The sequence below is a fragment of the Notolepis coatsorum genome (genome assembly GCF_963971535.1).
Source record: "Notolepis coatsorum genome assembly, chromosome: 6".
Lineage (NCBI taxonomy): Eukaryota > Metazoa > Chordata > Actinopteri > Aulopiformes > Paralepididae > Notolepis > Notolepis coatsorum.
The window spans coordinates 180223704-180236938 of record NC_140170.1 but is presented as its reverse complement, the minus strand read 5'-3'; the positions used below and the strand labels follow the sequence as shown (position 1 = coordinate 180236938).

The following is a 13235-nucleotide window of genomic DNA, read 5'->3' as shown; positions in this document are numbered from 1 at the left end:
ACAAGGCCAAGTGAAGGCTACACTAGACCAAGTGTAGGTTACACAAGGCCAAGTGAAGGTTACACTAGGCCAAGTGAAGGCTACACTAGACCAAGTGAAGGTTACACTAGACCAAGTGAAGGTTACACTAGGCCAAGTGAAGGCTACACTAGACCAAGTGAAGGTTACACTAGACCAAGTGAAGGTTACACTAGACCAAGTGAAGGCGACACTAGACCAAGTGAAGGCTACACTAGACCAAGTGAAGGTTACACAAGACCAAGTGAAGGTTACACTAGACCAAGTGAAGGCGACACTAGACCAAGTGAAGGTTACACTAGACCAAGTGAAGGTTACACAAGACCAAGTGAAGGTTACACTAGACCAAGTGAAGGCGACACTAGACCAAGTGTAGGTTACACTAGACCAAGTGTAGGCTACACTAGACCAAGTGAAGGTTACACTAGACCAAGTGAAAGCGACACTAGACCAAGTGTAGGTTACACTAGACCAAGTGTAGGCTACACTAGACCAAGTGAAGGTTACACTAGACCAAGTGAAGGTTACACTAGACCAAGTGAAGGTTACACTAGACCAAGTGAAGGCGACACTAGACCAGTGTTTCTCAAAGTGGGGGGCGCGCCCCCCAGGGGGGGCGCAGAGGCATGACAGGGGGGGCCTTGAGATTTATTAAAGGTTACACTAGACCAAGTGAAGGTTACACTAGACCAAGTGAAGGTTACACTAGACCAAGTGAAGGCTACACACAAGATTGGTTTCAAATAAGAAAAGGTGAATTCCTTGTTTTGGATTTCTGTGGTGGTACCACGTCCAGATTACAAACACAACAAAGCACAGCTAGGCCTAAATGTGAACCTGGACGATAAGAACGGTATTATCCTTACGCCGAAGTACTGGCTCTACTAGATGAGTCTTCCTCAGTCTTCTGATGCTCCTTGGGTTTTGGTTTCTGAGGCTTGTCTTCACCTGAATCACTGAGTAAAGATCAGAGGAGGGAAATAACTTAGTCATACCAGGAGACATAATCCTAATTCAAACATACCAGGAGACATAATCCTAATTAAAACATACCAGGAGACATAATCCTAATTCAAACATACCAGGAGCCATAATCCTAATTTAAACATATCAAGAGACATAATCCTAATTTAAACATACCAGGATAAATAATCCTAATTTAGTCATACCAGGAGAAATAATCCTAATTCAAACATACCAGGAGACATAATCCTAATTCAAACATACCAGGAGACATAATCCTAATTTAAACATACCAGGAGACATAATCCTAATTTAGTCATACAAGGAGACATAATCCTAATTTAGTCATACCAGGAGAAATAATCCTAATTTAGTCATACCAGGAGACATAATCCTAATTCAAACATACCAGGAGACATAATCCTAATTCAAACATACCAGGAGACATAATCCTAATTTAAACATACCAGGAGAAATAATCCTAATTTAGTCATACCAGGAGAAATCATCCCAATTTAGTCATATCAGGAGACATGATCCTAATTCAAACATACCAGGAGACATAATCTAAACGTTACTTTAAAATATGCACTATGCAGGCTGGGGACATGTGTTGACATTCCCAGAGCCTGCAATTAGTTTACTAAACACATTTACATGTGATTCTCTATAAAACGCCGCTCTCACCTGAAGGCCTGGATGATGACGGTGCCGAAGAGGATGAAGAGCGCAGAGAAGATCAGAGACAGGATGGGCATCATCTCCCGCCTGGAAGACAGGCCGGCAAACATCAAACACCCAATCCCAGACACACATAAATATGACTTTCTTTTTTTTAACCTTTATTTAAACAGGAAGTCCCATTGAGATACAAGATCTCTTTTGCAAGGGAGACCTGGCCAAGATGACAGCAATAACATTTGAAATATATCAAGACAGCAATAAAATGTGCGGTACATCACACAAGACCATAATTAAAGTGCATGTATACAATATACAATACATTACATGTAAACACAAAACAGAATACGGTAGTCTACATAATAGTAAAAGTGTATGACAGTAAAATACAGGGTAATACAGTAATTTTGCAGTTTTGCAGTTGGGACCCGACTACAAAAAGCAGCGACATTCTTCTTGTAGGAAGTTATGTAATATCAAATCAAATTTATTTGTAAGGCCCGACAACACACGTTAATGTCCCCATGGGCCGTACACGTCTTCTTTAAACAGGTCAAGAAGAAACATCACAATAAGTCAAGAACAAAACAAGAACACCATAAGGTCCAACATTTTTTAAATAAATGCAAAATAAATAAATGCAACACTCCCAGACATACCCCACGCGAAGGTAAGGAAAAACTCACTAAAACCTAGTAATAGGGAAACATGCACCACAGGCAATGTGGAGGAGAGAAACCTTAGAAGGGCCATTCAAGGGGGGATCTCCCTTCTTAGATGTCGGTGATAGTAGTGTTGCAGTAAAAAGAGGCAAACAGTTGGTAAGCATGCACTCATGTGTGTAATGAAACACAGATGAGTGCATGCGATAGCAACTGAACATTTTGAAAAATTAAAGATAGAGCTGATAGCGATAGCAACTGAACATTTTGAATGATTAAAGGCCCACTTGCATGTTGTATTTTTGCTCAATAAACAATGTGACTAGGCCAACGGTGACTTTCATGAAGAGGGGGGGAAAAAAAGTTTTTGCGTTTTTATCAAACATTTTGTCCGCCCAACCACAACCACCACGCATGTGGATATTTTAATCCATGGTTCATAACTTGCGTGTGTCATCTTAATGATGACGTCACAGCATAGACTGTATAAGAGACAAAAAAAAACAAAAAGCAGCGGGACCCGACTCGGTCTCTCCGTCCACCTTGAAGCACTGTGCCGACCAGCTGTCTCCGGTGTTCACAGACATCTTTAACACCTCACTGGAGACATGCCACGTGCCAGCCTGCTTCAAAACATCCACCGTAATCCCGGTCGCCAAAAAGCCAAGGCGCAGTGGACTAAATGACTACAGACCCGTCGCCCTGACCCCTGTGGTGATTTTGAACGCCTTGTGCTTACACACCTTAAATCCATCACAGACCCTCTCCTGAACCCCCTGCAGTTCGCCTACAGAGCCAACAGGTCTGTAGACGACTCTGTCAACATGGCACTCGACTTCATCCTCCAGCACCTGGACTCTGCAGGAACCTACACCAGGATCCCGTTTGTGGATTTCAGCTCTGCTTTTAATACAGTCATCCCGGCCCTGCTACAGGACAAGCTCTCCCAGCTGAGCGTGCCCGACTCCACCTGCAGGTGGATCACAGACTTCCTGTCTGACAGGAAGCAGCATGTGAGACTGGGAAAACACACCTCAGACTCCCAGACCATCAGCACAGGTTCCCCCCAAGGCTGTTTAATTTCCCCTCTTCTCTTCTCCCTCTATACCAACAGCTGCACCTCCAGTCACCAGTACGTCAAGCTCCTGATGTTTGCGGATGACACCACCCTCATTGAACTCATCGCTGGTGGGGATGAGTCCGCCTACAGGTGATAGATTGACCATCTGGTGACGTGGTGCAGCCAGAACAATCTGGATCTCAACGCTCTCAAGACACTGGAGATGGTTGTGGATTACAGAAGGAACCCAGCCCCACTCAACCCCATCACCCTGTGTGACTCCCCAGTGGACACTGTGGAGTCCTTCCACTTCCTAGGAACTATCATCTCCCATGACCTCAAGTGGGAGCTGAACATCAGCTCCCTCATCAAGAAAGCACAGCAGAGGATGTACTTCCTGTGGCAGCTGAAGAAATTCCACCTGCCAAAGACGATGATGGTGCACTTTTACACATGCCATCATTGAGTCCATCCTCACCTCCTCCATCACAGTATGGTACGCTGCAGCCACGGCCAAGGACAAAGGCAGGCTGCAGCGTGTCATCCACTCTGCTGAGAAGGTGATCGGCTGCAATCTGCCATCTCTCCAGGACCTGTACGCCTCCAGAACTCTGAAGCGTGCAGGTAAGATTGTGGCCGACCCCTACCACCCCGGTCACAACCTGTTTGAGCCACTCCCCTCTGGCAGGAAGCTGCGGTCCATCAGGGCCAAAAACTCACGCCACAGGAACAGTTTCTTCCCCTCTGCAATGAGCCTCGTCAACAAGGCTCGGGACCCTCACTGACACCCCCCCTTCCCCCACTGTGTTACATAAACACACCCCTACTGGACTAAATACTTGCATAAACAACCAAACATACCTGTTCATACTTCACTGACCCATAGTCTTTGCATATTGCACAGCCCTGGCCTATTCCTATTTTATTTGTATTGTACTATATTCTATTGTGCTATATTTAATATAGTTTATATCCAATTTAATATTATTCAACCTCTTTATTTACAGTTGTACAGCCCTGGCCTATATTTTATTCCATAATTCTATTATAGTCTTTTTTTTTATCCACTTTTTCTCCCATTTTCTATTTTTCTCCCATCCCAATTTTCATATCGTCCAATTCAACCCTCCCCTGTCTTTTAACGTTGTTTCTTGCCTCCCACAAGCCGGCTGCAATGTGGACTAAGTCATACATAGCACGAGTCCCCTCCGATACTCGAGGTAACAGCCGTCGCATCTTTTCACCTGCGCAGCTCGATCTTTCAGCGTCGGGGGTCTGGGCTTTGGAGGGGCCCCGCCCCTGTCGCTTCTTGATTCTACTGCGCAGGCGCACCAACCGACCTGTAGGAGTCGCTGTCCACAACGCCCAATCCCCACCCTTCAGTTTCCCTCCCCGTAATACGGCCAATGTGTATTACTGTGGACGACCAGCTAAACTGAAAGCAATGTGGAGAGCGGGGCTCGAACAGGAGGTTCGAGCCTAGTCTCCAGCATTCATTGCGAGCGCCTTGCCCACTGCGCCACGTAGCCGCTCCAATTCTATTCTATTCTATTGTGCTTAACTTTCATTTGATCTTACTTCACCTCTTTATTGTATTATCTGTCTGTTAATGTCTGTCCGTCAATGTCACACAGAAAATGACCAAAGCAAATTCCTTGTATGTGAAAACTACTTGGCAATAGAGACCTTTCTGATTCTGATCTGATTCTAAATAAAGTTCCCTTAAATGAATAAATTAAAATCACCAGAAAGCATGATGAGGAGTGACTCCACAATCAAATAGTTTTACACTGAACATTATCACAGACGCACAACCCACTGTCTCCCCTGCTCTAGTTAGCGATAGATATTGTGAACAGGGTCTTACCAGTTTGAGTAGAGCAGGTCGTCATAGATTTGAAGCATGTAATCGGAAGCAGCATTCATCCACTGGACCAGAAACATCTGAGGGGTGTGGCAAAGGCAGGGAACACACAGGGATTCATTCAAGCTACAATGTGCAAGATTTTCCAATCGTAGATCTTTTTGTGTTTGAATTTAGCTCCAAAACACAACTTAACTCTTCTGTCCTTTTCCTGACCTGGAGAGTGCAGTTCTCCATACTTTCATCCTGCCTAGACTACTGCAACTCCCTGTATCTAGGAATCAGCCAGCCATCCTTATCCTTGTACAAAATGCTGCAGCCATGATGCTGACTGGCACTAAAAAGAGAGACCACATCACCCCAGTGTTCGATTCCCTTCACTGGCTCCCAGTCCAGGAAGGGAAGCTTAGGACAGGAACCATTTTAAGGTCTTGTTATTTGTTTTCAAAGCCATCAATGGCCTGGCTCCCTCTTGTTTAATGGATCTCCTCTCCCCCCACATTGCTCCTAGATCGCTCAGGTCCTCCAGTCACTCTCTCCTGGTGGTCCCTCCATCTAGGCTGAAGACTAAGGTCCTCCAGTCTCTCTCTCCTGGTGGTCCCTCCATCTAGGCTGAAGACTAAGGTCCTACAGTCTCTCTCTGGTGGTCCCTCCATCTAGGCTGAAGACTAAAGGCCCTCCCATAGTCGAGCAGACTGTACGCGGACTGGACTCAGCGGAGGTCCACTGGACTTTTTGAGCTTTCATAGTCGAGCGGACCTCCACGGACCAATTTCCTACATGTCACGCGGCAGTTTACACAATTGTCCCCACGCTGTTCAACTTCTGTCATGTCGTCGTCATCCGATGTCAAAATAAAGAGTATGTTATCTCCGTTTCCAATATTTCGATAATAAAACAGGCAGTTTTACGCACTTGAATAACAGGTATATAGGCTTGAGGTGGACAGCGCGTGGTGCTGAAATGACAAACACGCATTGCATGAAATAAAAGCACCAGTTTTATTTCAAAATATTGGAAACGGAGATAACATTCTATGTTATCTCCGTTTCCAATATTTCGAAATAAAACTGGCAATTTTACACACTTCATTTAGAAAAGCCATTCAAACGTCTCTCTCTCCTGGTGGTCCCTCCATCTAGGCTGAAGACTAAGGTCCTACAGTCACTCTCCTGGTGGTCCCTCCATCTAGGCTGAAGACTAAGGTCCTACAGTCTCTCTCTCCTGGTGGTCCCTCCATCTAGGCTGAAGACTAAGGTCCTCCATCCAGTCTCTCTCTCCTGGTGGTCCCTCCATCTAGGCTGAAGACTAAGGTCATCCAGTCTCTCTCTCCTGGTGGTCCCTCCATCTAGGCTGAAGACTAAGGTCCTACAGTCTCCCTCTCCTGATGGTCCCTCCATCTAGGCTGAAGACTAGGGTTGGTTCACACCTACCCTGTTTTATGTTGTGTATTCTTTAATTTCTTCTTATCATGTATTTATTTATTATCTTAATAATTTTACATTTGTTGTATCTTCTACTGTGAATGATCTCATTGACCATTAAGGCTGGGAGGTATACCGTCATGGATCCATGCAAAAAGAATAATCTTATTAAACTGGCCACTACATATATACATACATATATATATATACATACATACACACATATATATATAATTTAATAATAATAATAATTTCCCTTTTGAATGGAACAGCACCATGACAACTGTATTACAAGATAAAGAAAGACATTGTAATTTGTACTGGAATGAAAGGAATCTCTGTCCGTCTGTCTGTCCTTCGAGTTTCTTGTGAACCGTTCATCCGATATTGCCGAGGACCCAAGGGAGGGCAGTGTCAAGTGTGAACTTGATTGGATGAGTGGTTCTCAAGAACGCTGCGAGCAGCAATACCGGGGGCCAAGCAATCAGCCATTCCAAATGGGCACGTATTCCAAACGGGCACTGCACTAGCATGTTAAATAACTGGAGAGCCAGTCAGAGAGAGGGGGATCTTACGGGGGCCATCTTGTTGTTAAATAACCTGAGAGCCAGTGGCAGAGGGGGGGATCTTGTTATTAAATAACCTGAGAGCCAGTGGGAGAGAGGGGGATCTCATTGTAAAATAACCTGAGAGCCAGTGGCAGAGAGGGGGATCTTGTTGTTAAATAACCTGAGAGCCAGTGGCAGAGAGGGGGATCTCGTTGTTAAATAACCTGAGAGCCAGTGGCAGAGAGGGGGGGTCTTGTTGTTAAATAACCTGAGAGCCAGTGGCAGAGAGGGGGATCTCGTTGTTAAATAACCTGAGAGCCAGTGGCAGAGAGGGGGATCTCGTTGTTAAATAACCTGAGAGCCAGTGGCAGAGAGGGGGATCTTGTTGTTAAATAACCTGAGAGCCAGTGGGAGAGAGGGGGGTCTTACGGGGGCCATCTCGTTGTTGAGCTCCGGCAGTGTGGTGTCATGGATCAGGTAAGATGGATCGTGCTGCAGCAGCTCCAGCTGCTCGTGGAGGCGGTGCTTATCCTCCTCACTTCCGTTCCAGCCACCAATCACAGAGCGGTACAGGACCTTGCCAGCCTGGCTCCGCCTCTCAAGAAGGACCACCTGTCGATCGTTGGCGATAGAAACAGTTCAACTGTCCATTAGACTGTAGAGCAGGGGTCGGCAATTAGGTCTGGCCACGGGCCAGATTTTCCCCAAGCCTTTGCTTGGCGGGCCAGGATCAAAAACAATGGCTAATTTAATATACTGAGCACCGCGGCGGGTGCATACACTTAATAATAATAACTTTATTTGTATAGCACTTTTCATACAGAGGTTGCAGTTCACAGTGCTCCACAACAGTAAAAAACAGGCATAAGCGAGCACTCGCAAATGGCGGACCCTGATGTAAACAAGACAAACGTTTTTCTCTGGTCTGCATCCCCTTAACAATTGTGTGTATTGCGCCGTACTGTATTGTACCCATTCTGCAATCTGTTAAATAAAGTTTTCATTCATTCATGAACAGCAGATCAGCTGTTGCAGATCACCGCGGCGGGTGATGAACCAGAATGCATGAAAACACGACTCACCATACCTTGTTTGTTGTTAAGTCCTCCAAAATCCCTGCTAATGCTTGAAACATGTCCAATATCCACTCGCCGCCCTCCAATTCCAGATTGGCGTTGAATGCAGCTACTTTATCTGCCAACTTGAACACAGTTGTCATCATTGCCTCGCTGTTGTTGTTGTTGTTGTCGCCACATATTATGCAGAGAGGACGTCGGCTCGGCACGCAAGAATCACTGACCTGTTGCGATAAACCCGTATTTTAAGTATGGCTCCTGTTTATTAAAAGAAGCGTTATATTTCCCCGTTGCAAAGAAGCTATCCAAAGATGTTTGTTTTGTTTTTTTTAACACATTTTTTTTACTCGCTCGCATCTCGAACGCGGAAGTGATAGTGCGTTAGGGAAATATACACGCGGCCCGGTGGGACTATTCCATTGGTTCTCCAATTCCACGTGACCATTCCTAGCATTTCAAGTGACAATGAAATGAAAAAATATTTCATCAACAAAAATATTTTGTCAACAAAAATATTTCATCAACTAAAATATACAGTACGTCACACCCCGTGCCTCTCCCTGCCGTCTGCAAGTGGCTAATCTTGAGTTTCCGACCCCCCAGTAAGCTAACCATGGATACATCCAAAAAAAGTAAAATCTGAGGAAAATAGAGGGTTTAATTCAGCGTGGACAGATTAATTTGCTTTCACGACTAACGATGAACCTGTATGCCTGATATGTGGTGCGAAATTTGCGAACAACGAAAAATTTACTTTTTATTTGATAGATTTTCCACAAATAAGGGAATGACTCAAATAGAGCTGCATAGTTCAGGGTTTTATTTCAAAGTAGGTCTACAGATGCCACTGTTTTTTCTCCTTTTCTGTGTTTTATTTCAAAGTAGGTCTACACATGGTAGTCTTTTTTCAAAGTAGACTACTTTTTATTTTATAAATGTTCCACAAATAAGGGAAGGACTCAAATATACCTGAATAGTTCAGGGTTTTATTTCAAAGTCGGTCTACAGACACCAGTGTTTTGTCTCCTCTTCTGTGTTTTATTTAAAAATAGGTCTACACAGCCAGTATTTTTTCTCCTCTTCATAAGAGTTTGAGGTTTCCCTTTTTTATAACAGGTAAAAACAGCAATAAAAAGTAAAAAAAAAATCTTTTTGTTGCTTTATAATTCCATTAACACTTTCAGAGCCCAAGCTTAATTCCTTTTTATCCCCTTGAATGCCCAGCACCACTTCAATGTTAACGTTAATATCGCCTAATCTATGTTTTAAATTATGGCTATGTGTCTAATCTGCCCGTCGCTTATCAAAGACTCATTTTCCAGTCAACATTGTCGTAGCAGATTGTTTTTTTATCGGTCCATTTAGGTTTTCTAGCATTTTGAAAAGCACTCGTTTTCACGGAAAAAATAAGACATTCCATGATAATCGCCCTTTACTGGAATATTCTAGAACGTTGTAATTTTTCGGCCTATTTATGAATTGTTTTCAAATAAACACTAGATTATCGATAGTATATGTGTGCGCATGCACACTCGTGCCGCAAGCTGAAAATCGATTCTCCTAGTTACTGACCGCTCGCACAGCCAAACAGCCATATCACATAAAAGCTTATATCTCCGTGAAAACTGATCTGATTATCCTAAGACTGGTAACATAGATAATCCAAATGGATTATTCCAATTCCTGATCGCCATTCGAAAAAATCAATCCTTTTATTGATCCACCGTGTATACTGTAAAAACACATAATCCCCGCTGCTCTGAGGCTCCAGAGTGAAACTGGCCGACGGCATGAGTGAGAAGTAGAACGTGGATTCAGTTTTTTTTTTTCTCATTCATTTTCATTGAGTTCAATCCAAAAGGGTGAATTACCATCTGGGAGACGATAGGGGGCGCTTTTTTCACATCTGAGCGCCTGGAGTGGCTATTTTCCAACGGTAGACTTGGTTGATGAAATATGATTTCAGATCGCTGATAAAAAAAAAACGAGAAAATACGAGAATTCTTGTGAGTGGGCATTCAACCCGCGGGGGGTAAACCCGAGAAAACTCGGGTTGGGCAATCAAAGTGTTAATGCAACAAACTGTGTGCTATAAGTATAAAGTATAATAAATCGCAAATAACTTTGGGTATGCAATTGTCAGGTGTTTTATGCTTGGGGATATATAAAACATTATACACTTTGTTATCTTCATTTTAAGGGTAAATAGGTTGTGCGGCTCCCTGAGCATTTGATTTTGTGGGAGGGGGGAAAAGTGTCTCTTTTGATAGTAAAGGTTGCTGACCCCTGACCTAGACAGTTACACAAACAGGTTTTCACAGTATTGATTGATTGATTGAATTGATTGAAAAGTTTATTAACAGATTGCAGAATGGGTACAGTACAGTACAGCTCAATACATACAATTGTTAAGAGTATGCAGACCTGAGAAAGACTTTCGTCTTGTTTCCATCAGGGTCCCCCATTTTCAATTCATCATATGACACACATGACATACAGATAGACAGTACTGCTACATCTATACATTTATGACATACCAGATTTTCAAATACAGTACTGTTTGTGATACTAAAAAAATCCAGAAGAAGAGTATATACATTTGACATGGAAACTGTACAATGGAGGAGGTTGGGTAGGTGGGGTGGGGTTGGGTGGGGCTGTACATTGGAATACTGACAAAGTCATGCTTGGTCTTTATTGTACAACTGGGTTAGGACATTTGTAGGGGCCAGTTTTGAATTGCAGTCTCCCGTAGGTGTTCTTTGAGAGTGTTTTTGAAGGTGGGTAGTGATTTACATTCCTTTACAGCTTTGGGTAGGGCGTTCCACATTGTTGTGGCATAATTGCGAAACGTGTTTAGTCCCTTGTTTGAGCCGAATCTGGGTTTTACATGATTTGTGGAGCTCCCTCTGGTGTTGTGATCGTGGTATTCACTGACCTTTGGGAAGTATTTTGACATGTACATGGGTACCTTGGTCGTGTAGTGTATCTTGTAGACCAGGCCCATTGCAAGTTGCTGTACTCTGTTGTCTACTCTAAGCCATCCTAGGTTGGCAAAGTGTGCAGGGGTGAGGTGGGTTCTAGGAGTCAGGTCAAGCAGTAGTCTGACTAGTTTGTTTTGAGATGTTTGTAATTTGGTTTTTAGTGCCTTTGAGGTGCTTTGGTACCATGAGGTGCAAGCATAGTCGTAGTACCCTTGAATGAGTGCTCCTGCCAGAGTCTTCAGGGTATTCTTGTTTACCAGGGAGGAGATCCGGTACAAGAATCGAGTTCGTTGATTGACTTTTTTTATTACATTGGATGCCATTTTGTCACAGGAAAGATTAGCCTCTAGGATGGAACCTAGGTAGGTAATTTCATCTTTCCTTGTGACAATATTGTCACCCACTGTAACTGAGAAGCCGTCTGTTTTGCTGAGTTTGTTATTTGAACCGAAGAGAATGGACTCTGTTTTGCCCATGTGTAATGATAGTTTGTTGTCGGCGAGCCATATGCAGATTTTGCCTAGTTCCGAGCTGAGGGTTTTTTCAACCTGTAACTTGTTCTTGTCAGAGACCAGCAGGGCTGAGTCGTCCGCAAACAGGAACAAGTTGCAGTCACAAGCTGACGACATGTCATTTGCATAAATTAGGAACAGTAGTGGTCCTAGTATGCTTCCTTGTGGAACACCACAGTTCACTGTGAGGGGGGGGATAGGGTACCGTTTACCTCCACCATCTGTTCTCTCCCCTCCAGGTAGGATTGTATCCAGCTCACTGATAAACTATCAAAACCAATTGCTTTTAGCTTGTCAATCAGAATGGTGTGATTGACAGTGTCGAAGGCCTTTTGTAGGTCTAGCATGACCATGCCGCAGTATTTGCCTGCGTCCACCTCTTGCTTGATGTGGTCATTCAAATAGAGAAGGCATGTGTCAGTGGAGTGGGATGTTCTGAAGCCAGATTGGAATTCGTAGATTAGATTTTTATCCGTAAGGTACTTTTCGACCTGTTCGTATACTATTTTTTCCATGACTTTCGAGTAAACTGCACGGTGTCCTAGATGTATTGTTGATACAGAACCTATGTAAGTGTGTATATACTGGTACATGCCCTATACACTGTATGTACCAGGAATAGGTGTGTGTGGTAGTCTTCTGAAATATAAATGATATGTTGTGTGTGTGTGTGTGTGTGTGTGTGTGTGTGTGTGTGTGTCTGAGCTGACAGCGCCCCCTGGTTGTTGAGCAGGATTGATTGATTGATTGATTGATTGAAAACTTTATTAACAGATTGCAGAATGGGTACAGTACAGTACAGCTCAATACATACAATTGTTAAGGGGATGCAGACCAGAGAATGACTTTCGTCTTGTTTACCTGGCACAGAGGCTGCTGCTGGTACACTGTGTGTGTAGTGTGTGTGTGTGTGTGTGTGTGTACCTGAGCTGACAGCGCCCCCTGGTTGTTGAGCAGGGCCTGGCACAGAGGCTGCTGCTGGCTCCGGAACACGTAGGTGAAACGCAGCACATCTTTAGAGTTGGCCGAAGCAAAGTCCAGGAAGGCCTTGTTCCCCGGAGCGAAGACCTGGTCCTCACCGGTGATCAGCAACACACAGTACCTGGACACACACACACACACACACACACACACACACACACACACACACACACACACACACACGCACACACACACACACGCAGACACGGTTATCTGAGGTAATTTAATCATAGTCAATTAGCTTCATGGGTCTGTCTGAGATTGAAGGGTGTTGTTACTTGATGTTAGAATAAGATGAGCCTCTGTTCTTAGAGCACATCTAAAAGTAACAGGAGTAGACACTTTTCTTACAGGCCGTTGGTCAAGTTGTCACACTATGTCAGCCTGCTCACAGTTCTTCTCCCAAACACTAGTGAGAGTGCAGGCAGAGGAATCATTCCCCCCCGCGACCGCGTGATGTCG

General features: G+C 44.0%; 1 protein-coding gene across 1 annotated transcript in view; it reads right to left on the bottom strand.

The window, feature by feature from the left end:
- dnajc16l (DnaJ (Hsp40) homolog, subfamily C, member 16 like) overlaps window positions 1–13235 on the bottom strand; it is a 39054-nt gene that overhangs the window by 2998 nt on the left and 22821 nt on the right. The window contains exons 9-13 of the mRNA XM_084316752.1: window positions 12717–12894; window positions 7650–7832; window positions 5252–5328; window positions 1669–1749; window positions 885–974 (exon numbers count right to left, since the gene is read on the bottom strand). Of these exons, the coding sequence (XP_084172878.1) occupies window positions 885–974; window positions 1669–1749; window positions 5252–5328; window positions 7650–7832; window positions 12717–12894 (609 nt within the window). The remainder of the gene's footprint in view (window positions 1–884; window positions 975–1668; window positions 1750–5251; window positions 5329–7649; window positions 7833–12716; window positions 12895–13235) is intronic.